This window comes from Pezoporus flaviventris, unplaced genomic scaffold (assembly GCF_033815535.1).
Source record: "Pezoporus flaviventris isolate CSIRO_AGI_PZ_B2104156 unplaced genomic scaffold, CSIRO_AGI_Pfla_v1 ptg000045l, whole genome shotgun sequence".
Classification (NCBI taxonomy): domain Eukaryota; kingdom Metazoa; phylum Chordata; class Aves; order Psittaciformes; family Psittacidae; genus Pezoporus; species Pezoporus flaviventris.
The window spans coordinates 3,072,802-3,085,341 of record NW_026892593.1 but is presented as its reverse complement, the minus strand read 5'-3'; the positions used below and the strand labels follow the sequence as shown (position 1 = coordinate 3,085,341).

Sequence of the window (12,540 nt, the reverse complement as noted above, 5' to 3'; positions counted from 1 at the left end):
TAACAGAGTTGTAGCTTTGGGAAACAGTGTTTAATTTGACAGAGGTATTAACAGGGATGGCAGTGGAGTCCTTTGCGTTGGAAAAAGAGCTTCTGTTACCCTGTTCTGTTGATTTATTCTTGCAAACCAAACACACTCAGTGTTTGTTGCTTTCTACACTGTAGTGAATATTGTGCCCTGTTTGGTTACTGAAGTGGATGAATAAATCATCTATCTAACTGTTGAAAATGCATACATAGACCTAATGCTGTAGTAAAAGGTTTTCTATGTGTTATGACTATTAACATCCAGAATGGCAAATATACCTACCAGTGAAAGGAAGATACAGCTCCAGTTAATATTTAGGGGAGAAAGCACCATCTTATTTCCAGCACATGTTTTGTCAGAAGACTAAGCAGGATGCTCAAGCCTTGTGGCTGCACCTGCTGGGAGCCAGAACAGCCCAAGGCCATTTTCTCTGCTGGGGCAGACTCTGGACAGCAGCTATTATTTTGAATATGTAAGCTTCATCTACAGCTCCCATTTTTCATCTATTCATCTATAGATCTTCAAAGCATCTACAGATCCTCCTGGTTAGCTGGGATGGAGGCAAGGAGAAAGAAGGCAGTCAGAGCCTTACGCAGGTCATGGAGACTGGTCTTGGGGACCCTGCTGAGCTGAATGAGCTCTTCTTCAAATACAGTAGTCCCCATCTCCACTGAGGTGGTTTATTTGCATGGTCGAGGGGGGTTTGCAAACAGATTGGATGCATGCATGCAGCTTTTCCTTCCTGAACTACCTCACTGACTTGACAGGAATCATGGTAATAATGGCTGAGATCATTGATGTGTTATTGAGATAAATGGCTTTCAGTTGTTGGGGGAGGATGGACAAACCCTGACGGCTGTGCTAAGCAGGGCAAGACACTAAATTGGCTTAGCTGTAGGTCAGTCTCTCAGACTTGTACAGACACCTATGATCTTCAGATCTGACTCTTTTATGTCTGCCTTCTAAATCAGGAAGGCAGCTGAATCAATCTTATTAATACATTGAGACTTTAATATTCATCAAATTGCTTTGATTTTGTGCAAAAAGCATGACTGTTCTGAAAAAAGCAGAGCTTTAAAGATCAACTCCAGAAAACTAACTGGTGTTTCCAGCCCTCACTAGAACTGGTGCCATACAAGGATAAGTTGGCAAATGATTTTGACAGCATTTACTTGTGCAAATGCTGTGTCAGTGGAACAGCTTGCAAAGAGCATGGGTTTGCCCCTTGTTTACTGCCCCAGAGGCAAGTCCCTCTCCCTCTAAAGCCATGGGGCAAAGGACTGCACCAGCAATCTTGGAGATAAAAACCCTTCTCCATTTTGTAAATACACCCTACACCAGCAACAAATAAACATAGCTCCAGTTTCTCAGTGCTGCCAAAGCAACACACCCAGTACAGCGCAGTTCCTCCCCTTGCATCACTGACAAAGCTGCCAGCTGAATTGTGCCTGTATCCTTGGTGCCTTGGAGTGGTACCAAGCAGGAAGCATATAGATAAGCCTTCAGGAACCCAGCAGTTTTTGCAGGGCTTCTAGGATCAAAAAAAGACCCCAGTGCTCTGCCAGTGTTGAGTAAAAACCATACATTTCACTCTCAAAATCACTGCTGAGAATATGGCCTTTCTAAGAATAAAGCTTTATATATGCCAGGAGGTGACTTCAGAACTAGATCTGAAATACCACGTTTTTAACCCTGTTTATAACTTAATCTGTAGCTGAAAAGAATACTGGAGAGGTAGTGCCGTCCCTGAAAGGATTCACCCAGCCATCAGCACAATCCATGAAAGTAATTTCAGGACATTTTCTAGTGTGTGTTTTTCCTGGATGAGTGAAACAAAATTAAGCTTATTTTTATCCACAACACAGATATTTAATTGTTTAAAGAGAAAAAAATAATAATAATTTAAAAAAGGCTCTAATATGGGCTAGTTCTTGTAGGACATACATAAGCAAATCTTGCTCATTTTCAGGTAGCTCATGAAAACTTTGCCTTTGTTATCCTGTCAGTAGACTTGTAGTAAAAACCACAACCTAAACACAGCAAAGCCAGGCTGGGAGACTGGAACACACAAATATCCCAGTTCCCTCCTCAACACCCTGACCTGCTGGAGGCATCAGTCCTGATTTGCAAAGGCTACCTTTGTGAGGGCTGTGCGCTGGTTTCCACTTTCGTTCACACGAGAGAAGTGAAAAGCAAGGGGAAACGTGGAGGAGCAATGACAAGGGAAGCGCTGCACCAATATTATTCAAGCCATTAGGAGGTAAATGTTGTGTTTATGGAAAGTATGCAACAAAAATAAAAAAAGCAAGCAGGAAGGGCACTCCGGGTGTTAAATATTCATTAGTATTCCCCATGCTGCCTGTTCTAAATATAAGATACATTTCAGCCAGCTCCGGTATGTGACTGGGATGTTTCCCTCTCCTTTATATGATGCCGTAGCCATCCGGATGGAGGGATGTCGCCATGGCAACACTGTGATGCTACCTTTTGTTTGCTGGATGAGATGACCAGTTGCGAGATTGGCCAGTGGCGTGCATTCATGATACAGCCAGGCTGCATCAGCACCCATTCCATTGTCCTGGCCACCAGCAGCTCAGGGGTACGCATGCAGGAAGTGGTGGCAGCCCTTTGCAGCGGAGGGAAAATGGAGACTGAGTCCAAATACAGACTTCCTCCACTTTCCAGGACTGGTACAGGTGGCACAACTTGGCTCTGCATTGGGATCCCCACCTCAGAGTTTAGGAAAGGTTTTGGTTTAAAGAAGTTTTGTATCAGCTTGGATGCACCCACATTGAGTAAATAAGAGGAAAGCTGAGAGTTCAAATATATACCATATTGTCTGGCTGCTTCTAGGACACTCAGCCAATAGCCAACAGCGAACATAAGGCTTTTTTGGGCCATTTTCCTCACTACTAGGTTCAGCTCCAGAGTCAGTCACCTAAATTTGTCCATTTACATCTACTTGGCTAAATATTGGCAGATGTCTTTGCTCTCATTCTGGTCCATGGAAGGCTGTCAATGCAGTCAGCAGAACCTAGAAAGATATTCAGCTATAAGACTGAATCCAGGTAAGATCTGCCTGGCTCCAGAAAGACATCTACCTTCATCCTCTGTCTAGATCAAGCAGATAGTTAGATTATGACAATACAAGGGGTTTCAAGGTATCTATCTTCCTCCCGTGATTAGTTAAGGAGCCAAGAGTAATTGTATTCCCAGATTAAACACTTGTAAGATGAGAAGGGTTGAATCCAGAACCGGATGAACCTCTGCAACATCTCTGAGTAACAGACAAGTGGGTCCCCTCTTCTCCAGATAAAGAACCTGAGATATGCTGGGTGTAGCTGACCAAGCTCTGAGTCAAATGCTGCTCCCCTCCCCAGAAAGAGAATGATAAAGCAAGTGTTCACATGCTCCTTTTGCCTCTGTAGTGCCTTTGATCTGAATATCGCAGGAGTGGAGGCTGTTGAACAAGTCTGTGGTAATGTGAGCAATGCCATGAGTTGCAGCCTTGGGGAGGAGTAAGGTGTCAGACCATGGGACACAGTATTGTGGCACTGCTCTCCTGGCTATAGCAACTTAAACTTTCATTTTGAAATGAGAATAAACTTCTCTGGCCCTCACAATTGTAAAGTTGTTGCTCTGCTGTGAAAGGACTTTGCAAACAGGCTGAACGCATGCAGAAGGTGGTTATCCTGCTCCTGCAGCACATGAAGGACAGGTTGGTGGCTGCATAGGCTAAAGTAGAGTATATGCCTAGACACAAGTAGAACTCAAGTCCTACCTGGTGTCTGGAGATTGAGGGGAGGATGTTGTGTGAAACACAATCCCCATCCATCCACTGCTGCTCCATCTCTCACAAATTCTGGACATTGTCAGCCCCAACACTTTCAACCATGCTGAAATTTGCCCAGGCAAAGCCAGTTGGGTTTTCTGTCCCTGCTGGTGACTGCAAATGTGGACAGACCTCTCTGTCACGCACCACTTTAGCTGTGGTTCACAGTAATGCTATGCGGGGGCTCATAACAGACCCAGGGGCCCAGAGCATCCTCTGGGATGCAGCTGGGGGTCGCAGCCTGTGCTCCCAGGATGGGCAGGCTTGCTGCCGGCTCACAACCACGGGTGCTGCTCAGACAGCACCATCCTCTTTCCCTGCTCATCCTGCTGAGCTGGGCTCTGCTCTGACTCATGCAGTATCAGCACAATTCCCCAGTCCGTTCACATCAGAGAGGCTTTGAGTGCTGCTGAACCGGAAAGGCCTTGGCTTGCTTTTCTGGTCCCAGACTGAATTAGTCTTTTGGCCTTTAGGAAAACTACCTTTTTTTTTTTTTTCACTTGTAAACAGAGATAACACAGGAAACCTCATGAGGCCATGGTTTATCCTAGTTCAAAGCAGAACCGACATTTAAAAGAGAATTGGGTTTTCCTATACTACCTTGAGTGCGCCACCCACATTATCATGTTGCATCAGAGCTTGACCACGTGGCCTGAGATCTCCAAAATTCCCAAATGCTCATGTCTCTTTGGGTTCCCCTTAATACTTTGTAAAGTCAAATTCCCTGGATGGTATGGAGACGATGTTTTACAGATGCACAGATGTGTAAACTTCACATCAGAGTCTGACATGATGTTGTAGAGCAGAAAAATAAAAACAGTCACGTTTTGCTGGAACCTGGAATTCCTGCTGCCATTTATTCAAGGTCTTATTAAAGTCTTGTAAATACCAGCAACAAAGCATATTTCTATACACCCAAGAAGAAAGAGATGAGGTTGCTAGCATTGTACAGTGCCTCTTTAGCTCTGGAAAACCTATCTCTGCCTTCAATATGATATGATCAGATTTGTTCACATTTAATAAGGGCCTGAGTTTGACTGAGAACAGTTAATTAGCTTTGAAATTAATATTAAATACCGTAGGGGGCACCTCCCCTCCCCGTTTTCACCCCATAAGAAATAAAAAGAAAAATGCCCTAAAACTGCATTATCTACAGGGTTGAAAGAATCAGGAGAGATAGAGGGGAAAAGGGATGTGTGGGACTGAACACCCTCATCTGTGTCACTTGTTGAGGCTTTCCAGGGCAGGAGTCATGTCTATCCCTGGGTTCATCCCAGGATTTGCACCGTGCATCCTCATACACCACTATGAACATATTCCCTCTTACCTCCTCCATCTCAGTGTAGCTATCCAGGAGCTACATGGGCAGAGGTGTACATGTACATAAAGGATGCACATAGGCAGAGATGTTTCCTGGCCTGAGCAGCCAAAGCATGAAACCACAGCATGCAGAAGTAAGGAGCCACAGAGGACCTGAGGACAAGATTCTCTTTGGCTTTGGACATTTGGGGTGAATCACTCTGGGAAGGAGCCTGTCTCTCTCATTGGCTTTGCAGGAGCCTTAGTGGGTGTCTCAGACCAGAGGGCAGAGTTTCTGCAGATGAAAGCTAAATGAGGTGAATCCTCGTGGTCATCCAGGGAACATGTGGCAATTTCGGCAGTTTAACCATGTCCTAGCTCAGTGCCTTATTCAGACTGTGACTCTACCTGAGTGTGTAGCTTTGGGGCATCAAAGAAGAGCTGATGTTAAAGGGCGTTAGAAATTTCCACCTGTGGTATGCTCCAACCAGCCTGACAGCGATTTTCTAACACTGCAAATCAGGTTCTGGTGGTGTAACAGGGTTTTTAATTTGATCTTTGGACAGAAGTTGGGTACTGGTATGTGGAAGGTTATCCCCTGGGCAGGGGAAGGGGAGCCTTATTTGTGGCTGTTTCTTAATAGAAAAGGGGTGGCCCCAGGAGAAACCAGTGACCTTTGGAGCAGTGATTGGCAGCTGGTGTTCACTGGATGGTATTTCAGAGGGGTTTGGACTGATCTGCTCTCACCCTGTGGACCAAACGCTGCTGTGTTTGCAGGTCTGAAGCCTATTTTCCTGTTGTATTTTTCTCTTAAAGAGATTCAATACCAGCATCACCCTGATGCAAAACCAAATGAGGAAAATGGGAGCAATTAGGGAATTTTCCACAAAAGCGTTTTCTGATCTGAATTAAAATGCTAATAGAAACACATCCAGCGGGTATCTTTTGCTGACCAACTTTGCAGGACTACATTCCTTTTGTTTCACTCCCTTTTCTTCCTTTCTCTCTCTCAATTCCTGGCTGACAATTGACAGGAACTCCCTTTCAAGGCTGGGTTCAGTCACTCGCTGACAGCGAACCCGCCCTGCAGAAAATGCTCCAACAGTTGGTGTTTCCCGAGTGGGGAAAACCAAAGCCTGGGATCAGGATTACCCCTCTTTAAGTCAATCCCAGGGAATCCACAATCTTCCCATGATGACGAAGTTTTCTCAGTGCTTTCTTAGCTAGCACAGAGAGCCAGTGAGCGCCAGCCCCGCGTGGGGGGATGTTGCCAGATTAAACCCAGCGGCACAATAGGCAGGGCAAAGTCCCACACCTTCCCATCACTGCTGCCGACCGGATCCCCGCGGCTGGGCTGGGATCGCTTGTCCTGTGCTGAATGCATTACGTAAGGCAGGGATCGTTTGTCAGCCGCGATGGTACAAACATAGCTGCAGGCAGATTATGCAGAGAGAGAGAGAGAGGAGGGAGAGGGAGGAAGGTCTCTCCCTCCAGGAACGGTGCTCCACGTAACTGAGGATTGCAAGTTGGCAGGTTGGCTCCTGGCCGAGCTTCCGTGAGGGTGTCGCTGGCGGTCCCTGACATGCTCTTGTTCGTGTGGGATGCTTGAGACAGGGATGAGAGACTAAGTTGGGGCACGAGGATTGGCATGAGGATCGGAGCAAAATGGAAGGGCTTCTGTCTCCGATGAGAACGAAGGTAGGGGAAGATGTTAATGTCATTTGAAGCTGGTTTTACCCGAGGAGGGGAAGGAGAGGTGTGGGGCTAGCTCTGTGAATAGGGGGCTTGCCGAGCTTTTGTCTCTTTCTTTTCTCTCTCTTTTTTTCTTTCTTCTGTTTCAAAACTATGCTTGTGAATGTAACTCGGCGGAGGAGCGACAGCAGTTCACCTCCAAGAGGGGAGTAACCCATCACTCTTCCTCAACAGAGATGACCTTTGTTAATGAGTTTGCCTTTTGGAGTAGACAGCCATATTTTTGTTTGAATTTCCAGTCGGAGGCTCTCATTGTGTCTGTGTGTCTGTGCCTGATCCCCAGGGAGCTGTACAGGAAAGCTACCTGCGGGGCGGAGAGGGATACTGTAGGTGGGCTACCCCAGTACAGGGTGTTCACCAGCAAGGGATGCCTGGACAAGCAAAGAGGGTGATTTTGTGCCTCAGCACCCTGCCTGGGTGGGAGACCTCTTGATGTGGACCCAAAGCTGTAAAAGAGAAAGTGAGTGGGCAGACCTAAGGAATTGCTGCACTTGTCTGCTGCTTTCTTGTGCTCTCAACTCTCTTTAAATGCTTGCCATTAATCCTTGGTATTAAAGAAACTTGAATTCCAGGAGGGAAAAGCCAGACACAAATACAGTGATGGTTTGGTTTGTAAAATCACCTTCTGCGCTATTATAGCTGTGTGGTCCTGGGGATAGACTGAATCCTGATTGTATTTTATTTATTTAGCCCCTGCCTCCATCCTATGTGGTAACTGCCTGGGGTAAATCTTTCTGGTTTCGGTCCATCCCCACATGCAATCCAACCCTGTGCTATTGTGTCTCAGGACTGGGAGAGCTGGAATTCAGTGACAATTCTTGCTGGCAACAGGGTATCATCATATGTCTTACATGCAGTTTGGAAGGTGTAGTCACACCAGAGTTGTTTCATATAAATGCCAGACTAAAAAAAAATCCTGAGAAATCATCTGGTCCAGTCCTTGTGCTGAGGCAGATGAGCTAGTCTGGTCTCCTCTATGATATCCCTGCCATCCACTGTCCTAAATTAAAGACTCTTCAGTGATTGAAAGTATTTTCAATATTAAAAGCTAGACAAGTGATTTAAATAATAACAATTCGTTAGCAAGTGGCTGTACTGTAATTCTCCAGGGGAGTAATTTTTTTCCACTGTAATTCAGCTCCTTTTTGTCTTGCTTAGTAAGTTGGGGATTAAAAAAAGGACCAACCAACTTCATATAGATCTCCATTACCAAGAATAATGCTAACGGGCAGTTTGTAGAATGAAAGATTTATAAGGGGTTATAGACCCAGCCATTCATACCTCTCATTACTGAGGGATACATACATTAGTGTTAGTCTTTGTAAGGCATTTCTCATTTATTTTTTTTTTCGGTCAAAGAATAGGAAACAGAAAAACTGCCTAACAGATCTCATTTCCATTATTAGAACATGTAACTTTCAACATTTGAGTTGATGATTCCATTCTGCTGCTTTAACCAGGCTTGAAATGATTGCTGGAGGCAGTCTCTCCCAGAACTGGTGTGCTATCAGGCTGACGCGTGGATTACAGTCAGACGTGTGTACTATCAGCACCTGCAGCATGCGGGCAGCTCTAGAAATGACAGAGTAAGGGAAGTGGACCGGGGCTGGGTATTATATTTGTTCATCTGACTTGCTTCATATGGAATGTAAATCCTAATAATGCTGTTCATAAAGTGTAACCTCAATTACCACTATTGCATTATTTATTCATGCTATAGAAGAATCTGCATATATAAACTTGATCCTTTGGATCCCAATCTATTCTAATACCAAAGAATGGTGCAGATTCTGACCTCCTTTGTGTATGGGAAAGTATTTTTAAGCCAAAGCAATGCGACTTTTCAACCATTGATTGCAATGATGTAAAACTGTCATGCTTCTCTTGAAAATCCAGGTCCTGACATTGATGTTACGTTTGTGTCAATCTGGAGTAGCTCCATGGCAGTTGATGGAGATATTCAAATAAACTTTGTGTAATTAAGATCAGGATTTGGTCCTTACAAAGAAGTAACAATGAGAAGATCACTTGAATAGGTTCGAAAACTAATCTCATTTCTAAGATGCCTCGTAGCTGGCAGCAGCTCCCTGTTTCCCTGCCAGAAAATCAAGTGTAAAATCTATAATTCTCCAAATACAACCTTAATATGTGATGCCTACAAAAAAAAACGCTTGACAACAACAAGGCTGCCGATGTACTGAGACCCCTGCCTGTCACACTCCTTAATATTACCTCATCTTTCCCCCTCTCCTCCCCCGTCTGTCTGATCCCATCTGTTGTCACTTGTTTTACACTTAGGCTGCAACTGTTGGAGGCTAGTTGGAAGTTTTTTTGTCCTTTGATTTGTATGGTGAGATGAAGGATGGTGGGCTCCTGGTCATCTCTGGCAGCACTGCTTGGAGTGAGCCTGGAGCATCTGTGAACTCCAAGACTTTAACCAGTGTGAAAATATCTCCATGTTAAAGTGAAATGTAAATAAACTCTCTGTTTTATCTTTAGTGTCTCGGGTAGTGGTATTCAGTCTGCTCAAATGTAGACAGAAAATGAAAAACCACCCAGTTTGTTTTGTTTCCTTGGGTAGGAGTAGGGGTTGACTCTTGCAGACACCTCTGACAGTCTGTCACCAAAGGGTGAGGACAACATGCCTCTGCCTCTCATAGCCAAACATGCAAAGGTCTCTGTAATTAAAAGAAGGTCCAACTCCCTGCTGGTCTTGGGTGAATATTGTGGTGGCAACTGAAAATACAATTCCTGTCACCTCTTTGGTCCCCTTTGCTTGTAGAGGTTTCCACCCCACATCAGCACTGGAAAAGGGACAAGTGGGCACATCTTGGTTTCAAAACCCCAATTTATGGTGCAGAAGGGCTGGACATGGGCACATGCCCATGCAGGGCAGAGACATGGGCACATGTCCTTACATCTCCATTCAGCTCCATGGCAGGTCTTGCCAGCAGAGGGCTGGGAATACATAACTAAAAGCATATTTCACAGGGGACTTGTTTCCCATTCCACAAAGTGATAACCTATTTGGTTACTGGGCCGCGCTGGGTGATCATACAGTGGGGTGCTTAATAACTTAGAAGGTTGAAGTAAATTAGTTATCAAACATTAAGTGCATTACACCATGTAATAGACTCCACTGCAGTAAGTCATGGGTGATTAATGCATTTATACTTTTGTATATCTGGGATCCATGAATGCAGGAATTTAAGGGAAAGTGGAGGAATACATGGTAAAATGGGCTGGCATATCAAAATTGAAACAGTTAAATGGAATGCATTGAACAGAAAACTCCCTGCATTTTTGGTGTTGATTACATGTCACATGACTAGAAGTAATTGTGTGCTGTAAATATTTGGTGGGTTAACAGTGATACTGATAAATATTGCCAGAATCAGCTGCATTCTGTAGCCTGCTACACCTGAGCTCCCTTTTCAGGAGCAAATGAATGTACATAATAGCAGTGTTCCCATGCCACCTTAAGAGCCTATGAAGTTGATTGAGTACCACGGACTGAAAAGCATGAAGAAATGCATAAATATTGCACTCCTTTTGTTAGCCTCCATTTTAATTTGTTTTATAATCCTCAACACATGCACAATTTGCCTTAACCCTCAGTTCATTGCCTTCAGCAAATTACACTGGCATAAGAATTTCAGTCATTTCAGTTCCTCTGCTGTTGACACTTGCCAGTGCATGCTACTGAATTTGCAATGAGCACCTGGCTTGAACCACGCAGAAACTGGCTAGCTGTTCTGTTTCCCTTTGAGAGGCCTGTGTTTGGTGCCTTTTTGTTTATCAAAGCACTGCTTTTCTTTCAGACTGGCTGAAAGAACTTTTTCAATGAACTTTTCATCTGTTCAGAAACACACACAGAGGGTAAATGGAGATTAATTACCGTTGAATTTACTAAGCTTTGCATCCAAAGATAATGAATTTGGAGTGTTCCTGTGTACAGAGAATTCAGCTTGGGAACTCGGTAAATAATGTGTGTAATGTTTAGACAGTGCTCTTAAAACATTAATGGGGCTGTTCTCTCTTAATTGAATCTTACTAACTTTATCTGTTTATTATAGACTTGGGGGATTAGTACACTCCCATGGTGTTCCTGTTCACTCGTTGGTTCTGCTTTCAAAGCAGTTTAGTTTTTGGCCACTAAGTCTCTCAAAAAGAGTGGTTAAGTTGTCCTTGTGCCTTACTTAGAGAAGTTCACAACAGCTTGAAGCTGAGAAACTGTGGGAGATACCACATCCCCTGTGAATCTTAAAGAGCAGAGGGTTGTGGCAGCTGGCCTTTGAGATCACCAGGGGATGAAATCTGAAGGGAAAATTACCTCAGAGAAAGGGAAGTCTGGAGTCTGCATTACACCTATGGATGGGTTTGCTGTAGTCCTTAACCCCTTGGATTGTAACTGAAAAGAGGTTTACATGTGCCATCTTTTTATCATGATGTGAGGACACACCTAGAAAAACATTTGAACAGATTCTTAACTTTAAGCTCTCAAACTGTCCTGTAAAAGTTGAAGTTAGGATCCTGTACTTTATGGAGAGCTACACATCTTCAATTCACCCTACAGCACTCTTGTACAAAGCGAGATTCAAAGTCCTTTGTATATGTTGTGAAAATGTTGATGGCCTTTTTACAAAGACAAAAGACAAAATGGCAAAAGGGGGCACCTGTCCTCCAAGAAGCGTGCACCTTCCTTCTCTGGAACCTCAGGTCCCTGTTTCAATACCACTGTGTCTTTAACTCCCATTTTGAATATTCCACTGAAATAAATTCATACAGGTGGCGATGACGCTCAGACTGGGATTTCCTAAGTCATTTTGATGATTCAGACCTCTCAGATGGAGTAACTTCACATAGACAGTGAGCACCAAAACCTTCCAGGTTCCTGTGCTATCAGCCATGACCTGACACAGCCATGTGAAGTCCATACTGTGGTGTGGGAAGTGCCAGTGCTCCTTTGGCAGCCCTTCCATGGGGCACACACATTGTCTGTCAAGCAGCTGAGGGGGAACCTCCTCCCTTGCCTTATTAGCAGTTTGACACAGAGGTTAATGAGGCCATATGTAATTCTCTGAGCTTGTAGACCATTAAAAAGAAAGGCAATTCAAGAAATAATGAAGTCCCGTGTCTGCTACTGTTAATCATAACTTTATAAATACCTGCAAGAGAGGATGTAAGGGCATAACTCAGCACAGTTTGGCTTTGAAATAACTCTACCATAACGTTATGCCTCTGGAAAAGCAGAGCTCTTTCTGTTCTGTAGCATTTCTCAAACCCATTCAGATTTACAAGCAATATATCACTGAACATAACTCTGAAAGGTTATTTTTCCTCCCCGGCTGTGCTTTGTATCAGTGTAGTGAGACACCATGATTGACCGGGCCCTGCCCTCACACACAGTTGCAGCAAGGGTGGTTGTTTATTGTACAGGGGGAAAGCATCCTTCCATCCTTCCGTATCCTCCTGGGCAGGAGCTGGACACTGTGCTGTTAATGAGAATTGCATTGTGGTAGCATCAGGAGGTTAAAGTCCAGCATGGGGACTCATATGCTTAGTGCAGGCCAAGCACATGATGAGGAGACAATTCCTGTCCCCAGATGTTCCCTTCTGAAGTTGAGAGG

General features: G+C 44.4%; 1 protein-coding gene across 2 annotated transcripts in view; it reads left to right on the top strand.

Moving 5' to 3' along the window:
- FRMD4A (FERM domain containing 4A) overlaps positions 1 to 12,540 on the top strand; it is a 380,055-nt gene that overhangs the window by 83,537 nt on the left and 283,978 nt on the right. The window contains exon 1 of one of the 2 annotated variants that reach the window (XM_061467216.1): positions 6,301 to 6,856. The exons of the other annotated variant lie outside the window; for it this stretch is intronic. Within the exon in view, the coding sequence (XP_061323200.1) occupies positions 6,824 to 6,856 (33 nt within the window). The 5' untranslated portion in view covers positions 6,301 to 6,823. Of the gene's footprint in view, positions 1 to 6,300; positions 6,857 to 12,540 lie in introns of those variants that run through there. 2 annotated transcript variants of the gene reach the window in all.